The sequence below is a fragment of the Ostrea edulis genome, chromosome 6 (genome assembly GCF_947568905.1).
Source record: "Ostrea edulis chromosome 6, xbOstEdul1.1, whole genome shotgun sequence".
Taxonomy (NCBI): Eukaryota; Metazoa; Mollusca; class Bivalvia; order Ostreida; family Ostreidae; genus Ostrea; species Ostrea edulis.
In genome coordinates, this window is record NC_079169.1 from 67,248,511 (window position 1) to 67,265,151 (window position 16,641).

A 16,641-nucleotide genomic window follows, 5' to 3' on the forward strand; every position below is an offset into this window, starting at 1 on the left:
TCCTTATTGAACTGCTCCTGATTTTTGTTTGTTTGGGGGGGGGGGGGGGTGTTGTGGGAAGTTAAATTATTGTTTGGGTTTTCAGTTTTTTGTTTGGCTACACTGCCAATCTATCATTTAAATAGATTCGTATGAAAATTCTATTTTGATGATGCAGTAATAACCCATAGACGTAGAAGAAAGAGGGGAGGGATTCACGTAAACATATAATGTACCTCTCTCTTTACCTTCCAAGTGTACACTAGTTAACGAAGTTAGTCACCACATATAATTATTCTACATGTGCTTCCAATGCCTTCTAAAACTCATCGAACTGTAAACATATATATAAACCTGTGTACAAACTATAGATAACTATATAGAGTTGTAAGTACAAAAGTTGCACACGCACTCTCAATAAATCTTGCATCAGCAAATAATAATAGCATTGTCTACATGTAATTCGTGGGCTTAAAAATGAGAAAATTTCTGTTACAATAGCATTTCTTTCCATTTGGTCATTAATATCGTTGTGTAATGGCAATATCCTAATAGAGTAACTCAAATCAGCACACGTTCACTCCTTCATCTCCCTAATCTCGGCTGAGATTCGGCTCGGCTGACTATTTGGACTGACGCCTTCACCGAATCTCGAAGCAGTCCTTCATAATTCATGTCTGCATATTTACTTTCAGCTTCGGCCGGTTCTAGCAATTAATGTACACTTAGATGACACTGCTGTTCGCTTCAAATAAATTAGTTGACTATTAAACCAACTCTGTATCACTATTAATGTTGCATTACTTACCGTCTAAGTATGTAAATTCCATAAAAATAAACTATCGCTAAATTTTTCGTTCAAATGAAGACTTTCATGGCGCAATATTTTATCTCCCGAAATTGAAGAGTTCCTATAGTTTGTTGTTTAAATTAGCGATGTACAAGTAGGTACATGTATGTGGAAATACTACATGTGTCACAAAGGTCCTCCCTGTGGTTTCATAACGTCAATAAGTTTTTTTTTATTTTACAAATCTACATATATACAAGGCCACGTTCACAAGTATATGTAATTCATAATCCAAAAATCACATGCTTTCACCTTCACTGTTAAACCCAATCTCTCCTTTCTCACGAGGTACCTCCTAATTTAATCCACTCACACAAGACCTTTTCTCAGGCAAAATACATAAAATTTATCAACTCTTACTTTCATCTCTCAAACTTGATCATTCAACAGAAACAGAAAGCATTCAAACCAATTAACTCAAAACCCCTGACATTCACTATCCTCTCTAACTAACTCACACGACACCCCTGACATTCACTTTCCTCTCTAACTAACTAACACGACACTCCTGGGAAAAGGCTAGGCGACCAGCGCCTTGCACCTGTTACTTCAAACACACATAATCTCCCTATTTCACGAAAATTGATTGGTAGAGATATATAGCTTTATTACACATGTATGTATCAGTAATTTGATAAAACAGACTATAGGAACTCTTCAATTTTAGGAGACAAAATATTGTGCCATGGAAGTTTTCATTTGAACGGAAAATTTAATGACTGCTTTCAGTGGCGGATCCAGGAATTTCATAACGGGGAGGGGGGGGGGGCGCAATAGAAGGCTGGGGTTGCCTTGAAGCTTTGCACTGATGGGGGTGCAGGGGGCGAAGCCCCCGGAAGCTAACAAAATTGTGCCAATAAGAGAGTGGGTTCTTTTTCATTTAGATAATGAAGATATAACGTCTACCTACGTATATTTTGCTCTTTTGTGGGCGTTTGTAATTTTTTTTGGTAATGAAAAAAAATTCAAACGGGGGGGGGGGGGGGTCGCCCGGCGCGCCATCCGCCTTTGGCTTTGGAATTTTCATACCAAGACGGTAAGCAATGCAACATTAATAGTGATAGAGAGTTAGTTTAACAGTCCAATCACTTATTTGAAGTTCTCTTCGCGGCGTCTATAATGTCATTCACCTTTTGAGAAGATTATCAATAAAAAAAAACAACCAACAATACAAAAATAAAATTCCGCATTTGAAAAATACGTATATCCATTCTGTTGTTTTTTTCATGATTAAATCATCATTTCATTTCGTGTTATATTTTTGAATTCATAAAGCATTCAAAAGATTTTGGATGCCAAACATCAATTTACTCAGACTCAGCGGTTGTCAACGAGTTTGCTCGTTTATTTTTTTAACATATTATTTACCCTTCCATCACGTTTTCCCAAAAAGAAATGATATGCATAAGTGTTACCGATCTTTAATGTTCTTTTTGAGTTAAGATGCTAAACTACATGCATGAACACTGCATTGTTCAGAGTGATAAAAGATCTTAAGGCAGATCATATAGTTTTGTGAAAGTAATCCCTGATCAACTAGATCGGGCATGTTCCTTTAAAATAAAATACGACGAGAGTTTTTTCACTTGCGAATGAGATATCAATTTTAAATGGTTAACAAGGAATTTAATGAACCATGACCAGCATGTAAGTACCCGTATCAGAAATCGGATGCATTAAACACTTCCTGATCGACGAATTATGCTGCGTTTTGGAATGCAAATCCTTCTGTTCCTTCTAGTTTTTGAAATTGTAAATACTACTACTGGTGAGTCTCTCTCTCTCTCTCTCTCTCTCTCTCTCTCTCTCTCTCTCTCTCTGTCTCTCTCTCTGATTACCTTCACCTACATGTATCACTTCTACGATATATGCAATTGTTTAAGAATTAAACTTTTCAAAAATTAACTTAATAGCGACCTAAATAAAAACTTAAAGGACGTCGTGCCCCTTTCGGTTTTCAAATCTTAACATAAAATGGAATATTTTGTGCCATTTTGAGGAACACACACACACACACACACACACACACACACACACACACACACACACACCTTATTATCCTACACATTTAGAGGCACCTTACCACTATACAGTGTTATACCCCTCCCTTCTCCAAATAATGTATAATACCCCTCCCTCCTCCAAATAGACAGTGTACACCCCTCCCTCCTCCCAATGGACAATGTATACCCCTCCCTCCTCCCTCTGGACAATGTACACTCCTCCCCCCCCCCGACTGGACCCTCCCTCCTCCCATTCCATGTATACCCCTCCCTCCTCCAAATAGACAATGTATACCCCTCCCTCCTCCCACTGGACAGTGTATACACCTCCCTCCTCTCACTGGACAGTGTATACCCCTCCCTCCTCCCACTGGACAGTGTATACCCCTCCCCCTCTCACTGCACAGTGTATACTCCTCCCTCCTCTCACTGCACAGTGTATACACCTCCCTCCTCCTACTGGACACTGTATACCACTCCCTCCTCCCACTGGACAGTGTATGCCCCTCCCTCCTCCCACTGGACAGTGTATACCCCTCCCTCACACTGGACAGTGTATACACCTCCCTCCTCCCACTGGACAGTGTATACTCCTCCCTCCTCCCATTGGACAGTGTATACTCCTCCCTCTTCCCACTGGACAGTGTATACCCCTCCCTCCTCTCACTGGACAGTGAATACCCCTCCCTCCTCCCACTGGACAGTGTATACACCTCCCTCCTCTCACTGGACAATGTATACACCTCCCTCCTCTCACTGGACAGTGTATACACCTCCCTCCTCTCACTGGACAGTGTATACACCTCCCTCCTCTCACTGGACAGTGTATACACCTCCCTCCTCTCACTGAACAGTGTATACACCTCCTCTTCCCACTGGACAATGTATACACTTCCCTCCTCTCACTGGACAGTGTGTACCCCTCCCTCCTCCTACTGGGCAATGTATACTGCTCCCTTCTCTCCCATCTATGTGTACTCAAGATAATTAATGCTGGCGATTTATTTCATAATCTGAAAGGTTTTACTTTTGGATTCTATTTGATGAAATGTGATACATTATTGCTTTTAGTTACAACTGTCAAGAACAATCCTTTAAAAAATCGAACGCGTTGAAAGATATCAGATTGATTGACGATTTATTCTATCTTAAAATATTAATTCAATTCCTTTGTTTCTTTTCAAGGTTTAAAAAAATTCTATTGACTTTACGATGATTAAGAAACTTATACAAATACGTCTAGTCAATTCGGATAGTTGCGCGTAGGAGTCATGTGGGAGGAAACCGGAGTACCCGTAGGGAACACTATATAGCCTCTTAATTAAATAAATAAATATTTAATCGGTACATACATACGTACATACATACAAACATACATACATAAATACCAAGGATAACCCACGAAAGCTCGAAAGCTTATTTCCAATGGGGTCCTTTGATGCACGGATGTTTGCGCTAGGGGGTCATTTATGTGGGAGGAAACCGGAGTACCCGGAGGAAACCCACGTGTCCGAGCGGGCGACCGCCATACCCTCTCACATACAACCACTGACGGTCACGGGTATCGAACTCGGGTCGCAGCGGTGAGAAGCGAGAGCGCTACCTCTGCGCCCTCTGTCGATCATCAAAGTCGAGCGCGGGTCGCTAGTAAGTCATACAAGCGACTGCATTAACCACTGCGCTACCCAAGCAACCAACATACACCAGGAAAGTGTACAATGACTTTAAAATGTGATTATGAAGAGAGAAATATAACATATTGAAGATTATAAATCATCATCATTGTGTTGGGAAGGCTGAGGGTGTAGACTCGTTCGGTCCAGTGGTCGTGTGCCTGTGCACACATCACCTTAATTCTCAGCTGTGTTTTCTCCTGTCTAAGATATTCCCCTAATTTCACAGTACAACATGTAAGACTTGTGGGGGATGAAGTCTTTGACAATATGGGGAGGCTGGAAGTATCGGTAAATGGCACGTGGTATGTGGTGTGTTCCGTTGACAGCAGATACAGCAATAGGGAGAATACAGAGAAGGCACTCCGTGTCAATCTCGGCTGCAACAAGTAAGCATTCATAACTTTGATACACATATCAGATTGCAACAGACGGTTGTTTTCTTCTCAGAAATTGAATAATATATTCTATTTTGAACTTTCATCCCGTTGTTCATTTTGTGAAGAATATAGTTTATCAATTCAATTCTTTATATTCTAGTGTAGATTTTTTCCTTATTCCCTATTGAGCCCCACCTTGGCTACAAGAGTCATAATAAGAACTAATTACATCATAAAAGGATCCTATCATATCACAAATTATATGGTCGTTATAGCGATCTAGTTTGCCAATACAACCTATCATTGGGTCAAATGCTGTCTGACATGTTTCATACCGATTGTTAATCCGTTATTAGCACATTGATTCTGACTACGGATTACTCTGTTTACCTGATCAAGATATGGGGCTGACGGTGAGTGTGACCTGTCGACAGGGGATGCTTACTCCTCCTAGGCACCTGAATTCACCACTGGTATATTCAGGGGTCCGTGTTCGCCGAAGTCTCTACTTTGTATTGCTTATAGGAGTTATGGGATTGATCACTGTTTGTTATCATCACCTTTTATAGGAGTTATAAGATTGATCACTGTTTTTTTTATCTTCAAATTTCATTGGTCGCTGTTCGTTATCTTCACCTTTTCATCAATTAGACAACTTATACCCTTTGGGTTCTTGAAATGTTTTTATCCTATATATCTATATTAAAATCTTTGTGACCCCGTCCTAGTCCCGGAAGTCACGATTTACGCTATCTGGAATCTCCATTATACGGAGATGTTTGCATATTGATGAAATACACGGTGTCCTTTATTAAAAAGCTTTTCCCCTATGTATTGTGGTGATTGCCTCATTAAACTCGCTGAACATTTAAACGACACTGTAGGGGAGAACTTTCATTCAACCTTGAAATCAAATGGCTTACCTGCCTTGTCTAGGATTGAGAAGTATCAGTGATTTATAGATATAGACGAAATTGGTGATTCTTTTGATTGTGAACAACTTTTTACAGAAGTAATGCTAATCGCTATTCAAGCGAGGATAAAGCGTCTCGTGTTCAAAGGTTTTGTTGATACTGGTGTATAGGTCGCGTTTACTCTCAAATATGCCATAATGAAATTCGTTTCCAGTGTAAAATTAAGAGAACCATGATAAACAATCGTGCAGATAGAAATAAACGTTATTGTGTTTGGAGGTAGTAAAAGTTAGATTAGGAAGATTAATTTATATAAGAAATGAATAACTTTTTTCTAGTGAACATGCATCCTTCACATTGAATTTAATTATAGAAAACAACATATACGGATAAATGATCAAAATTGTTTTCAATATCATAAGTCATTCAGATATTGATAATTCCCATTTCAAAATTCCCCAATCCCTTTTCATCGTCTAGAGTTTAAAGCAGGCGATCTAAACGGAAAATACCCGTATTTATTATAGTTACACGTGTGTCTATCGAACACGTGTGTTTTGTTTATATTTTTACATTGCTTTCTATTTACGTTTTTGTTACCTGTTATACAGGTACTGTATTTAAATTTGAGAAGCACGGCTTCTCATGATTTTGCCACTGGCGATTGCATCGCTTGGGGTCGAATTTACTATTAAAGAGTAAAGATATAGAACTCTAAATATAGGGTACTCAAGTTAGCCGATGTAAAAACAATAAACCAAATGGTATAAAATTCTACTTTGTATTCCAATATATTCATACATAAGTAATCTACATTACTACCAAAGTTCATCCCGAAAGTCCGTATACTTCCCAAAATACATGTATGCAGAAATGAATTCGGAGAAATGCCTTTTATTTTTTTCGTTGACTTTTAGCTGGGCCCTGGCAATATACGACTAAATAAAATGTTTAATTTAATTTAAACAATATTTTATTATGTATAATACATAAAAGGATTGGACAACAGGCGTTGCCTATATAAGCCCTCTCCATACCAATATGTACATGGTCAAAGTCATACAGATATAGTTATTGCATGTATATATGATAATGAAGCAATATAATATTACCGGTATATATATTGATGTGTTTAACAGTTTCTATTTCTATGATAATTTACAGTTGATGTATGACTGACAAATCTAATTTAGGTATGGATATAGAATTTACTACACAGGAAAAAGATATAAAGAAGTTGGTTCTGTGGTTTTGAAAATGAAAGATTTTAAAAATTAAACAAATCTATTTGTAGACAAAATAAATTCATGTGCAATTCTGAAAATTGCAACATTTTGGTTATAACTGGGATTATTGTCACCATACAAAATAAGTTCTAAAGATCAGTATTTGTCTTTGTGTACAATATTTTGGACAATTCAGAAAAAAGTGAAGTGTGGTTTCAGGACTATTTTGACACAAGTCACAATTAGGATTTTCCCTAAGAAAGTGCTTATAAATAAATCAGCATTAAGATTACTAACATTATTTCCCTATTGACAATGCAGTAAATTTGCTTTTCGATTGCCATAGTTAATAATGATGGAATATATACTTTTGATGGCACGCTTGAAAGATATTAGTGTTGGAAGACTTCGAATACTCAAGGGTAGGTCATTCCACAATTTTATAGTTGAAGGGATAAAGCTGTTCATATCCGAAGTTGTTTTCGCTATTGGAATGTTAAATTTTAGAGTATCCTGGTTTCTTAATGAATAAGAGTTAGGAGGTAAAATACATGGCCAAAGTAATTCCTGCAAATATTGGGGGGCCAATCCATGAACTATCTTGTAGAATAGCACAAGTTTATGTATTTTCCTTATTATTGCTAAGATATCCCATCGAAGTTCATTATAAAGTATCGATCTTGATGAATTTACCCTTAAACCTGTAACTATTCGTGCTGCTGCAACTTGAACATCTTCAAGGAAATTAGCATCTCTTTCTGTACAATTATCCCAAACAATATTTGAGTATTCAAAGATGGGCCGAACATAAGAAAAATAAATTTTTATCAATGAATCCCTTTTAAGTTGATACTTTAACATTCTTAAGACATTTAATCGTTGACATGCTTTGGCATGGATATACAGTATATGCTTTTTCCAACTTCCATCTTTCTAGAATATTATTCCCAAGTGATTATGAGTTTCAACATTTTGAATAAATGGACCATGCTGACCAAATTTTACCTTAGGATGAGAAATATTGTTCCTACAAAAATCCATATTGACTGTTTTGATTGGATTAAATTCAACTGCCCATTTACTAGACCACTGATGAATGTTTTCAAGATCAATAGTCAATGAATTTGCAGAATTGACAATGTCATACATGTAATTGACTATTCTATAAAGAGAAGTATCATCTTCAAAGAGTCTTAAAGGGTTTCTTATGTCTAGAGAGATATCATTAATAAACAAAAGGAAAAGAAAGGGTCCTAAAACTGACCCTTGAGGGACTCCCGAATTGGTGTGTCTAGGGGTTGATGAAAAATCATCTAATACTACCTTTTGAGTTCTATCAGACAAATAATTTTCAATTGATCTAATAAATTGTTCTGAAATACCATAATGCTTTAATTTATGTAAAATACCTACATTGTATGTGCCATACTCTATCAAATGTTTTGGAGATATCACAGAAAACAAATCTAACATCATTGCCTTTATCAAGACAAGATATAATTGTATGATATATTTCAAATAACTGGTTAGTTGTAGAATTACCTGGTTTAAACCCAGATTGATATTTGTTAATTATATCATTTTCTTGACAATAATTGTACAAATGTTTAAATATAATTGTTTCTAAAATTTTACATACAACTGATGTTATTGATATTGGCCGATAGCTATTTACATCCTGAGGGTCACCCTTATTTTCATAGATAGGAGTGATTTGAGCATTTTTCCAAATATCTGGAAGTTGAACAAGTAAAAGAGTAAAAGAAAAACAAAATGTTTGAGCTTTGCAACAAGCTCTTACATAGAATGTACAGCATAATATATAATTTCTAACATGAATTTCTTACCATAATTCATAAATTGAAGTCCTTAATAGCTCCAATTGACTGAAAATTTTAAATCCCTCTGTACTTTCACTATCACAGCCATTTTGACCGGTACAACTAATTACCCAAAAGGGATAAAAGAACCCATAACGATTTAGAGACTCAAATTCTAATTTTCATGATATTGATTCATTATATATAGTACATAAGTTATGTTAATAAAAAGTCTTTATAAATATACAAATGTCTTATTATGTCTATTTTTATCTAAACCACATTAACACAGGTGTTTGACAATTTATAATTATGATGTTAATTTGGATAGTTAGTGGCAATCCTAGAGAAAAGAGGAAAAACAAACAAACAAGAGGCCCACAGGCCTTATCAGTCACCTGAGTACTAGTTAAAAGTATCACTAGTCTCCAGAGCTATGGAATCTAGAAAAAAAATCCTGTTCTGAATATCTGAGCTAAATTCAAATATTCAGCAACAACATAAAACAAGATGTGTTCTTAATACTTCAATGCCCTCAAAAGTGCATACACTGATGAAAGGCTTTACATAATATAGGATATGTATTGACATTAAACGATATGACTAATTTGGACTCATCCTAGAGTCAAAACCCTAGGGTTGCGAAATTAACCATTTTTACACGTAATTTCCTGCTATAAATATGCATTTAGATTTTATACGGTATCAGTAAACTTAAAGAAGTCCATCAAATCATTATAATGATTTTGGCACCACCCTCAAACCAAACCCCTTACTCCCTAGGATCATGAAATTTACAATTTTGGCAAAGGGCTACCTGATCCTTCTAAATGTCTATTTAGTTTGAATTTAGTATCAATAGCATTCAAGCAGATATCATTTATATACTTAGCACATATACATATATATATACCAAGTTTGGCCCCACCCTTGAGTCAGAACCTCTACCCCTGGGATACTGAAAGTTACAATGGTGGTAGAGACCTTCCTGCTCTACATTACTATGCATTTAGTTTTTCTTGAATATATGCAGGTGTAGAGAAGAAGATTTTTTAAAATTGGTCAATTTTTGCCCCACCCCTAGACCCCGGGGGGAAGCAGGAGTCCTAAAATTTACAATTGATGTCCCCCTTGTCCCAAAGATGCTTCATACCAAATTTGAAAAGAATTGGAATGGTATTTATCAAGAAAAAGTTAAAAAAAAAAAAACAACTATTGTTCACACATTTAATAACAGACCAATTTGGCCCCGCCCTGATAACAAAACCCCTACCCATGGGATCATCAAATTTACAATTTTGGTAAAGGACTACCTGCTATTTCTACATGTAAGTATCCATTTAGTTCCCATTTAATATCAATAGCACTAAAAAAGTTATTTAAGTTTTTACACATAAACACTATACACTAAGTTTGGCCCCGCTGTTAGGTCAGAATCCCTATCCCGGGGATCATGAAATTTATAATTTGGGTAGAGACCTCTACATCACCATGCATTCAGTTTATTTCCTCTACCGTATGTAGATATTTACTTCTCGATGCATCATATACATGTAACAACCGACCGCTATGAAATGATACAAATTTTAGATGTATGAAAAATAATCACAATTTATGCATGAAAGGTGAAGATAACGAACAGTGATCAATTTCATAACTTCTATAAGCAATACAAAATAGATAGTTGGGCAAACACGGACCCCTGGACATCAATCTCCAGACACGTAAAATATCAAAAACAAAAGGTTGAACCGATGAATTGTGACCCCCGATTTTTTTTTTACGACAAAACTACTTTCTTGCTACACGTAAAGAATTTTCATACAGATGTGACGAAAACTCTTTTCGTCGTTTCCTCCCCACTCAACAACTTTTAAAAACAACGCTAGACTCACTATATCTGATAGTACATGTAAAGTGTACATTTTTCATGAAAAGTTGCCCAAGTTAACGCAGAAAACGTGATCTCGTTGAGCAGACTATATATTAAAACTTTGCCGAAATAATGGTTCCGATATCCCGTATTAGGTCCACATCATATTTGCACAAAACTTTACTTTGTTTCATCAAAAGTTTGGAGTGTGTTATTTGAAGAAGCCGAAGCTAGTCCATACTTTGATTTTTCAACGCTAGAATACGGTATACTGAATTCTATAGTCCTTGAAACGATCTTCTTTCCCACTTGAACGGTCAACGCACGGTGAGCGAACGGTGAGCGCACGCTTTGTGGAAGTAATTGGTGTATATTTTTCATGAAATGATCGTAAAAGTTACATCAATGCACATAGCAATCATGCACAAACAAAAGAAAATTTCTTATGTACATTGTTTACAGTATTTCACTAAAACCCTTATAACCAAGGATCCAGTAAATGTTCTACCAAGCCCCTATATTTACTCCTCATGGAATCATTAACTGTTGCAGTAGTTCCTCATCGAAAATATCATCGTAGTCTTTAGTGATCAAATGTTCCAACAGTTTGTTAGAATTCCCATGGGCACGAATTGTTAGCTAATTTTGCTTTGCATTCTTGCGAGACAGATTTTATTCAAGAGCTACATGGAAATAATAAATCTCTTGCTGTGGCCTTCAGCTTGACATTTACATATATTGGCGACGTTTTATCTAGTAATGAAAGGTGAAGATTACGAACAATGATCAATTTCATAACTACTCTAAGGAATACAAAATAGAGAGTTGGGCAAGCACGGACCCTTGTATATACCAGAGGTGGGATCCAGGTGCCGGGGACGAGTAAGCATCCCATGTCGACCGATCACACCCGCTGTGGGCCCTATACCCCGATCAGGTAAATGGAGTAATTCGTAGCAAAATCGGTGTGCCAGGAACAGCTTAACAATCGGTATAAATCACGTCAGACAGCATTTTACCCAATTTTAGGATATATTGGCAAAGTAGTTCATCATAACGACCATAAAATTTGCGAAATACTGAATTTAAACGTTACCTTTGAAACCCTTGTAACATCAACTTGTTTGTCAGTAGCTTGCTTCAATTCAAAAACTGATCATACACAGAACAAGCCCTTGCATATCAAATCTGTTGAGAGATATAAACACCATATGTATGTCATAATGGGATTTCTGCTAGATAAATTGGGAAGTTGACGATGGAGAAGCTGAAATCATCCCGTTTGCCATAAAGTTGAGTTTTTAGTTTGCAGTTAATATTTATTTTCAATAAAATATCTAAGTACGAAGCAGAAGTGGAGGACTCTGTGGTGTCTTATTTCGAGTTCACAGGGATATATCGAATAGACATAGGAATAAAAAATATTATTGTTAATAGATAAAACGTCGTCGATACAGATTCTGAAGCATGCTACTACACCTCCAAAGCGTTTCGTTTCGTTCCGTGCAAACCGTTAACCGTTCCGTGCAGACCGTTCAGCGTTACATGCAAACTGTTTCATGCAAGAATCGTTTCGCACATGATCAATAGGGGACCAGTTAAGAGAAAAGCAGGCTGACCTAATCAGAGTTGGGATTTAAACCCGGGACAGGGGCATGTTGAAAATGGATTAAAAGCAAGTAAGTGTTGATTTCCTTGCGACGGTTTTGTGCATTGCTGTTAAATGTTATCCTAAAGTGACAGGTTTATATCGACTAGCTAATACGATGTCTAGATGCACCCCTTCCCCGCCCAAGAATATGTTTCAGTTTTGCCTAACGAGAAGTTTTTAAAGTCATTTTGTCTGTTGTCATGCACGTATATAAATTATCCATTCTTTGAGAAGAGGCCTAGGATATACAAAATCCATATGTATTCAGATTGAATATACAAAAATAGCGAAACAGATGCGACAATTTCATTTTCAGTTTGAATGAATTTAATAGAGCAATGGATCAATAATGAATCAATAAAAGTTGAATACTCAATATTTTATGACGAATACAAGTTCTGCATCTTTTTTTATTATTATTATTTCCGAATAGAAAAAAATATTTGATTTTATTCCAACGCGTTCATGTCATTGAGCCGAGAAGTAAAATTTACCGCGTCATATATCAGCAATAATTTCAAAATGGATCATTATGACTGTCTCTCTTTCCCAGAAGGGGAACATATTGTTTTAGTGTGAATTCTACTTCTTCTTTCGCATCTCATACAAAGTTTGTCCTGGCCATAATTTTGTTTGTCTTTTGACATAGGCCTTTGATATTTGGTATGTGGGTATACCATGATAAGACAATGTGTCGCATACCATTTTCCATTACCTTTGGCCTTGACCTTTTATGTAAAGGTCAATTGATAGCATTTTAAGCCATTTTTTGTCTGGACCATAACTTTTTTGTCTTTTAACATAGGTCTTTGATATAAGGTATGTTGGCAAGTTTATTTAAGTATCATTTATTCACAACACCGTTCCTTGTTTGAAGGTCATATACAGATAGGCGAATGTTATGTACCGTACATGTAAGTCTTAATTTTCTACTTTAAAGATAATCCTTAAATATGTTGTTTTAAAAACTATGAAAAATGGAAGGGAGACATCAGTTTTAATGTGCTAAAACAATTCTTCCTAGTTATCATTTCTTTTTCAACCTTTTTAATATCTAGAATATTACCTTTATATCTAAATTATTTCTTATTTAAACTAACGCCAGGAAGAACCAAATAATTCCAAAAAAACCAAAATGCACAAGACATGCCTACCGTTTTGTACGACCGTTCACAAAACGTACAAGCCACGCCTACAACGTGATCAGTATTTCGTGCAAACCTTTCAGCGTTCCGTGCAAACTGTTCACCGTTTCGTGCAAGAATAGTTTCGTACCGTTCCGTGCAAGTGGTGTAGTAGTATGCTTCAGGGTTTATATATCTAAATGTCGAGTTGAAGGTCAAAGTAAAATATTTTTCTTTTCATATAGAAGATTTTGAATAAATTCTGCTTCATAAAAATATAAAAACTGGTCAGCTAACAAAGAAGCACAATTCTTGCCAATGGAAATTCCAACAGACTGTTGGAAGACCTGATCACCAAAGACAACGAAGATGTTGTCAATGAGGAACTCCAGCATATTTTTTATTTCAACTTCAGAGTACTTGCGCATGGAATTAGAGTGGTGTTTTAACAAAATATTTTTTTGGATGGCTGATCACTGGATATGAATATTTGCTTTTCCCATTTTTGTTGAAGAAGCTATGATGACAAAAAGTCTAGTCTATTCATCGTGATGAATGGTCGTGTAAAGTGTTGAAAAACCGCGCGTTTTGATGTTATTGATTTGAGAAGAAGTTATGCGATTTCAAGTTTATTAAAAGTTCTTAAGAATTCTTTAGAATCCACATTTGATTTACACCACTTCTGCCATATGTTGTGGCACAGTAAGTTTTCTCCTTCACAGCTGTTAATATTTTCAAGAGGAGCAAAGATAGGGGCTTGGTAGAACACTTACTGAATCCTGCAATGCATCTTCACAGCGAGGAGCAAACATAGGGGCTGGATTCAGCAATGTATGTTTGTAAGGGTTTTTGTGAAGTTCAGGAATCCAGTATAGGTACGGTAACTCATATCCATCCATCTCATTGACTGGGATATCAAATGATTCTAATTCTGAAGCATGAAATTGAAGAATTTCATCTTTTGAAAGGACAGCCTTTCATTAGGTCAAATGCCGTCTGGCCTATTTCATACCAATTTTTTGGCCATTCTTTACATACTGAATTTGACTTTGGGCTACTCCGTTTACCTGTTCAAAATAGATGGCTCATGGCAGGTGCGACCGGTGAATAGGGGATTCGTATACCTCTGGTATGTCCAGTATGTCTGTATGTCTGTTTGTTATCTTCACTTTTCTATTAATAGAGTAATTAACCATTGAATTATGTCTGATTCTACAAAATTGAACGTACAGCTTCCCTCGCCGATCGATCAGTTCTCGCTCGTTGAGAGCATTAAAAACAATGGGAAAGACCAATATCCCTTTTCAAGATATAATGCATACTAATTAGGTCCGATTAGTATATAAGTAGGTTGTACATGTATTGTGAATCTATGAACTAATTAAATTAATGTCATACATCTGATCAAGGATATTAGATAAACACTCCATTTTGTTTCTCGGCGTTGCTTTCCTCGTGTTTTAGTCACAACACCGTATACATTATCGTACATTAAAAAGGATGATAATGATGTTCAATATGGGTTTAGGCCAAAGGGTATTACATAGAGAATATACAATTGATTAAATGAACACTGGTAAGTACAATGATATAGCAAAACAGCTTCCAACTCAAGCGCAAAAACAATTAAGATTCGTTGGGTCATATGCTATCTGACATATTTCATACCGATTGTTAGGCCGTTCTTGGGACACTGATTTTGACTATGGATAACTCCGTTTACTTTATCAAGATATAGGGCTCATGGCGGGTGTGACCGGTCGACAGGGGATGGTTACTCCTCCTAGGCACCTGATCCCACCTCTAGTATGTCCAGGAATCAGTGTTTGCCCAACTCTCTATTTTGTATTGCTAATAGGAGTTATGAGATTGATCACTGTTTGTTATCTTCATCTTTCATTCCAATATAAAAATATTGGTTATGAACTAATTGAATTGTTGCCTTTTAATCACACAGACTTCGAAGAATACACTACCCTTGGTTTGGTGTTGGAAATGGAACGAAATGTGTGAGCTCTTTGTTCTGTAATTCCCATTCAACCATTTCATCATGTAGATTTTCCTTCACCACATGCTGTTCTACAGAAAACGCCTATTTCTGTGATGAAGGTTCGTTCCTTCCATTTTCTACAAAACACGGCGCATTGTTTCGATGTGTGTCTCTAAGTAACATATCTTATAAATTTTCAGCAACACCATTCGTCAATTCCAGTTTGAATCTGGTAGGGGGTTCCAATATATCTGGACGATTAGAAATTCAAATTGAAGACGTATGGGGATCAGCAGAAACTAACGGCTGGAGTCGAGCGGTAGCTCGAGTCGTTTGTCGCTCTATGGGTTTACCATGGTAACTTATATTTTTTTGTTTTATTTTTTGACAGCAATATTGTATTTGCTCTTGATATGTTAGCACAATTCATCCGGTGTATTACTAGGACAGCAGCCCTGACCGTGACGAATGGACTTTATGGACAAACCTTGGGGAAGTCCTGGATGACAAACGCTGATTGTACTGGCTCTGAGAATGATATTTCGCAGTGCTCGTTCGATGTTCTTGGAGAAAAACGGACTTACTCAAATAATGCCGGAGTTATATGTACAGGTAAACATTTTCAGTCACAACAATTGACTTAAAAGGATAAATTAATGCCACATCCGATTACTGCACCTAAATTGTTCCTTTTTAATTTACAAAGATGTTTACTTCCCCCTCTTATACTCAGTATAATGTGTACCACCGGAAAATATTCCGTATTTCGTACACGATAGAATGTGTACCACCGAAAAGTATTCAGTTTTGTTTTACTTTTTTACATGAAGGGTCAAACATGTATTTTCTCAAACAAACACCTTCATAAAATAAAATAGTAAAAATGTAGGTCCAATGGTCTACTGCCTCTGATTAATACTGGATGGCGTCTGTTTTGAGAAATAAAGGTATAGTCAATATGTTGATTCCTTTTGGCTTTTATCCATTTTGCGAATAATAAAATTCTCGATCCTGGTACCGCGTCAAAACTACAGTTACCATAGTTAGTGACATGCCCTTCTCCAAGAGACCGGCATTAGAAGCAAAAATCATAGGTCTTTCGGAAATTACCTTAAACATGGAGGTCCCGTGTTACGGTAGGCTTTGACATGATAAAGA

General features: G+C 36.5%; 1 protein-coding gene across 2 annotated transcripts in view; it reads left to right on the top strand.

Moving 5' to 3' along the window:
• Positions 1 to 2,490: 2,490 nt before the first annotated feature.
• The window catches only part of LOC125683277 (scavenger receptor cysteine-rich type 1 protein M160-like), a 59,403-nt gene continuing 45,252 nt past the window's right edge, over positions 2,491 to 16,641 (top strand). The window contains exons 1-5 of one of the 2 annotated variants that reach the window (XM_048924258.2): positions 2,491 to 2,597; positions 4,735 to 4,894; positions 15,451 to 15,602; positions 15,684 to 15,840; positions 15,929 to 16,095. In XM_048924258.2, the coding sequence (XP_048780215.2) occupies positions 2,531 to 2,597; positions 4,735 to 4,894; positions 15,451 to 15,602; positions 15,684 to 15,840; positions 15,929 to 16,095 (703 nt within the window). In that variant the 5' untranslated portion in view covers positions 2,491 to 2,530. The remainder of the gene's footprint in view (positions 2,598 to 4,734; positions 4,895 to 15,450; positions 15,603 to 15,683; positions 15,841 to 15,928; positions 16,096 to 16,641) is intronic. The other variant, XM_048924259.2, reaches the window with a different exon arrangement.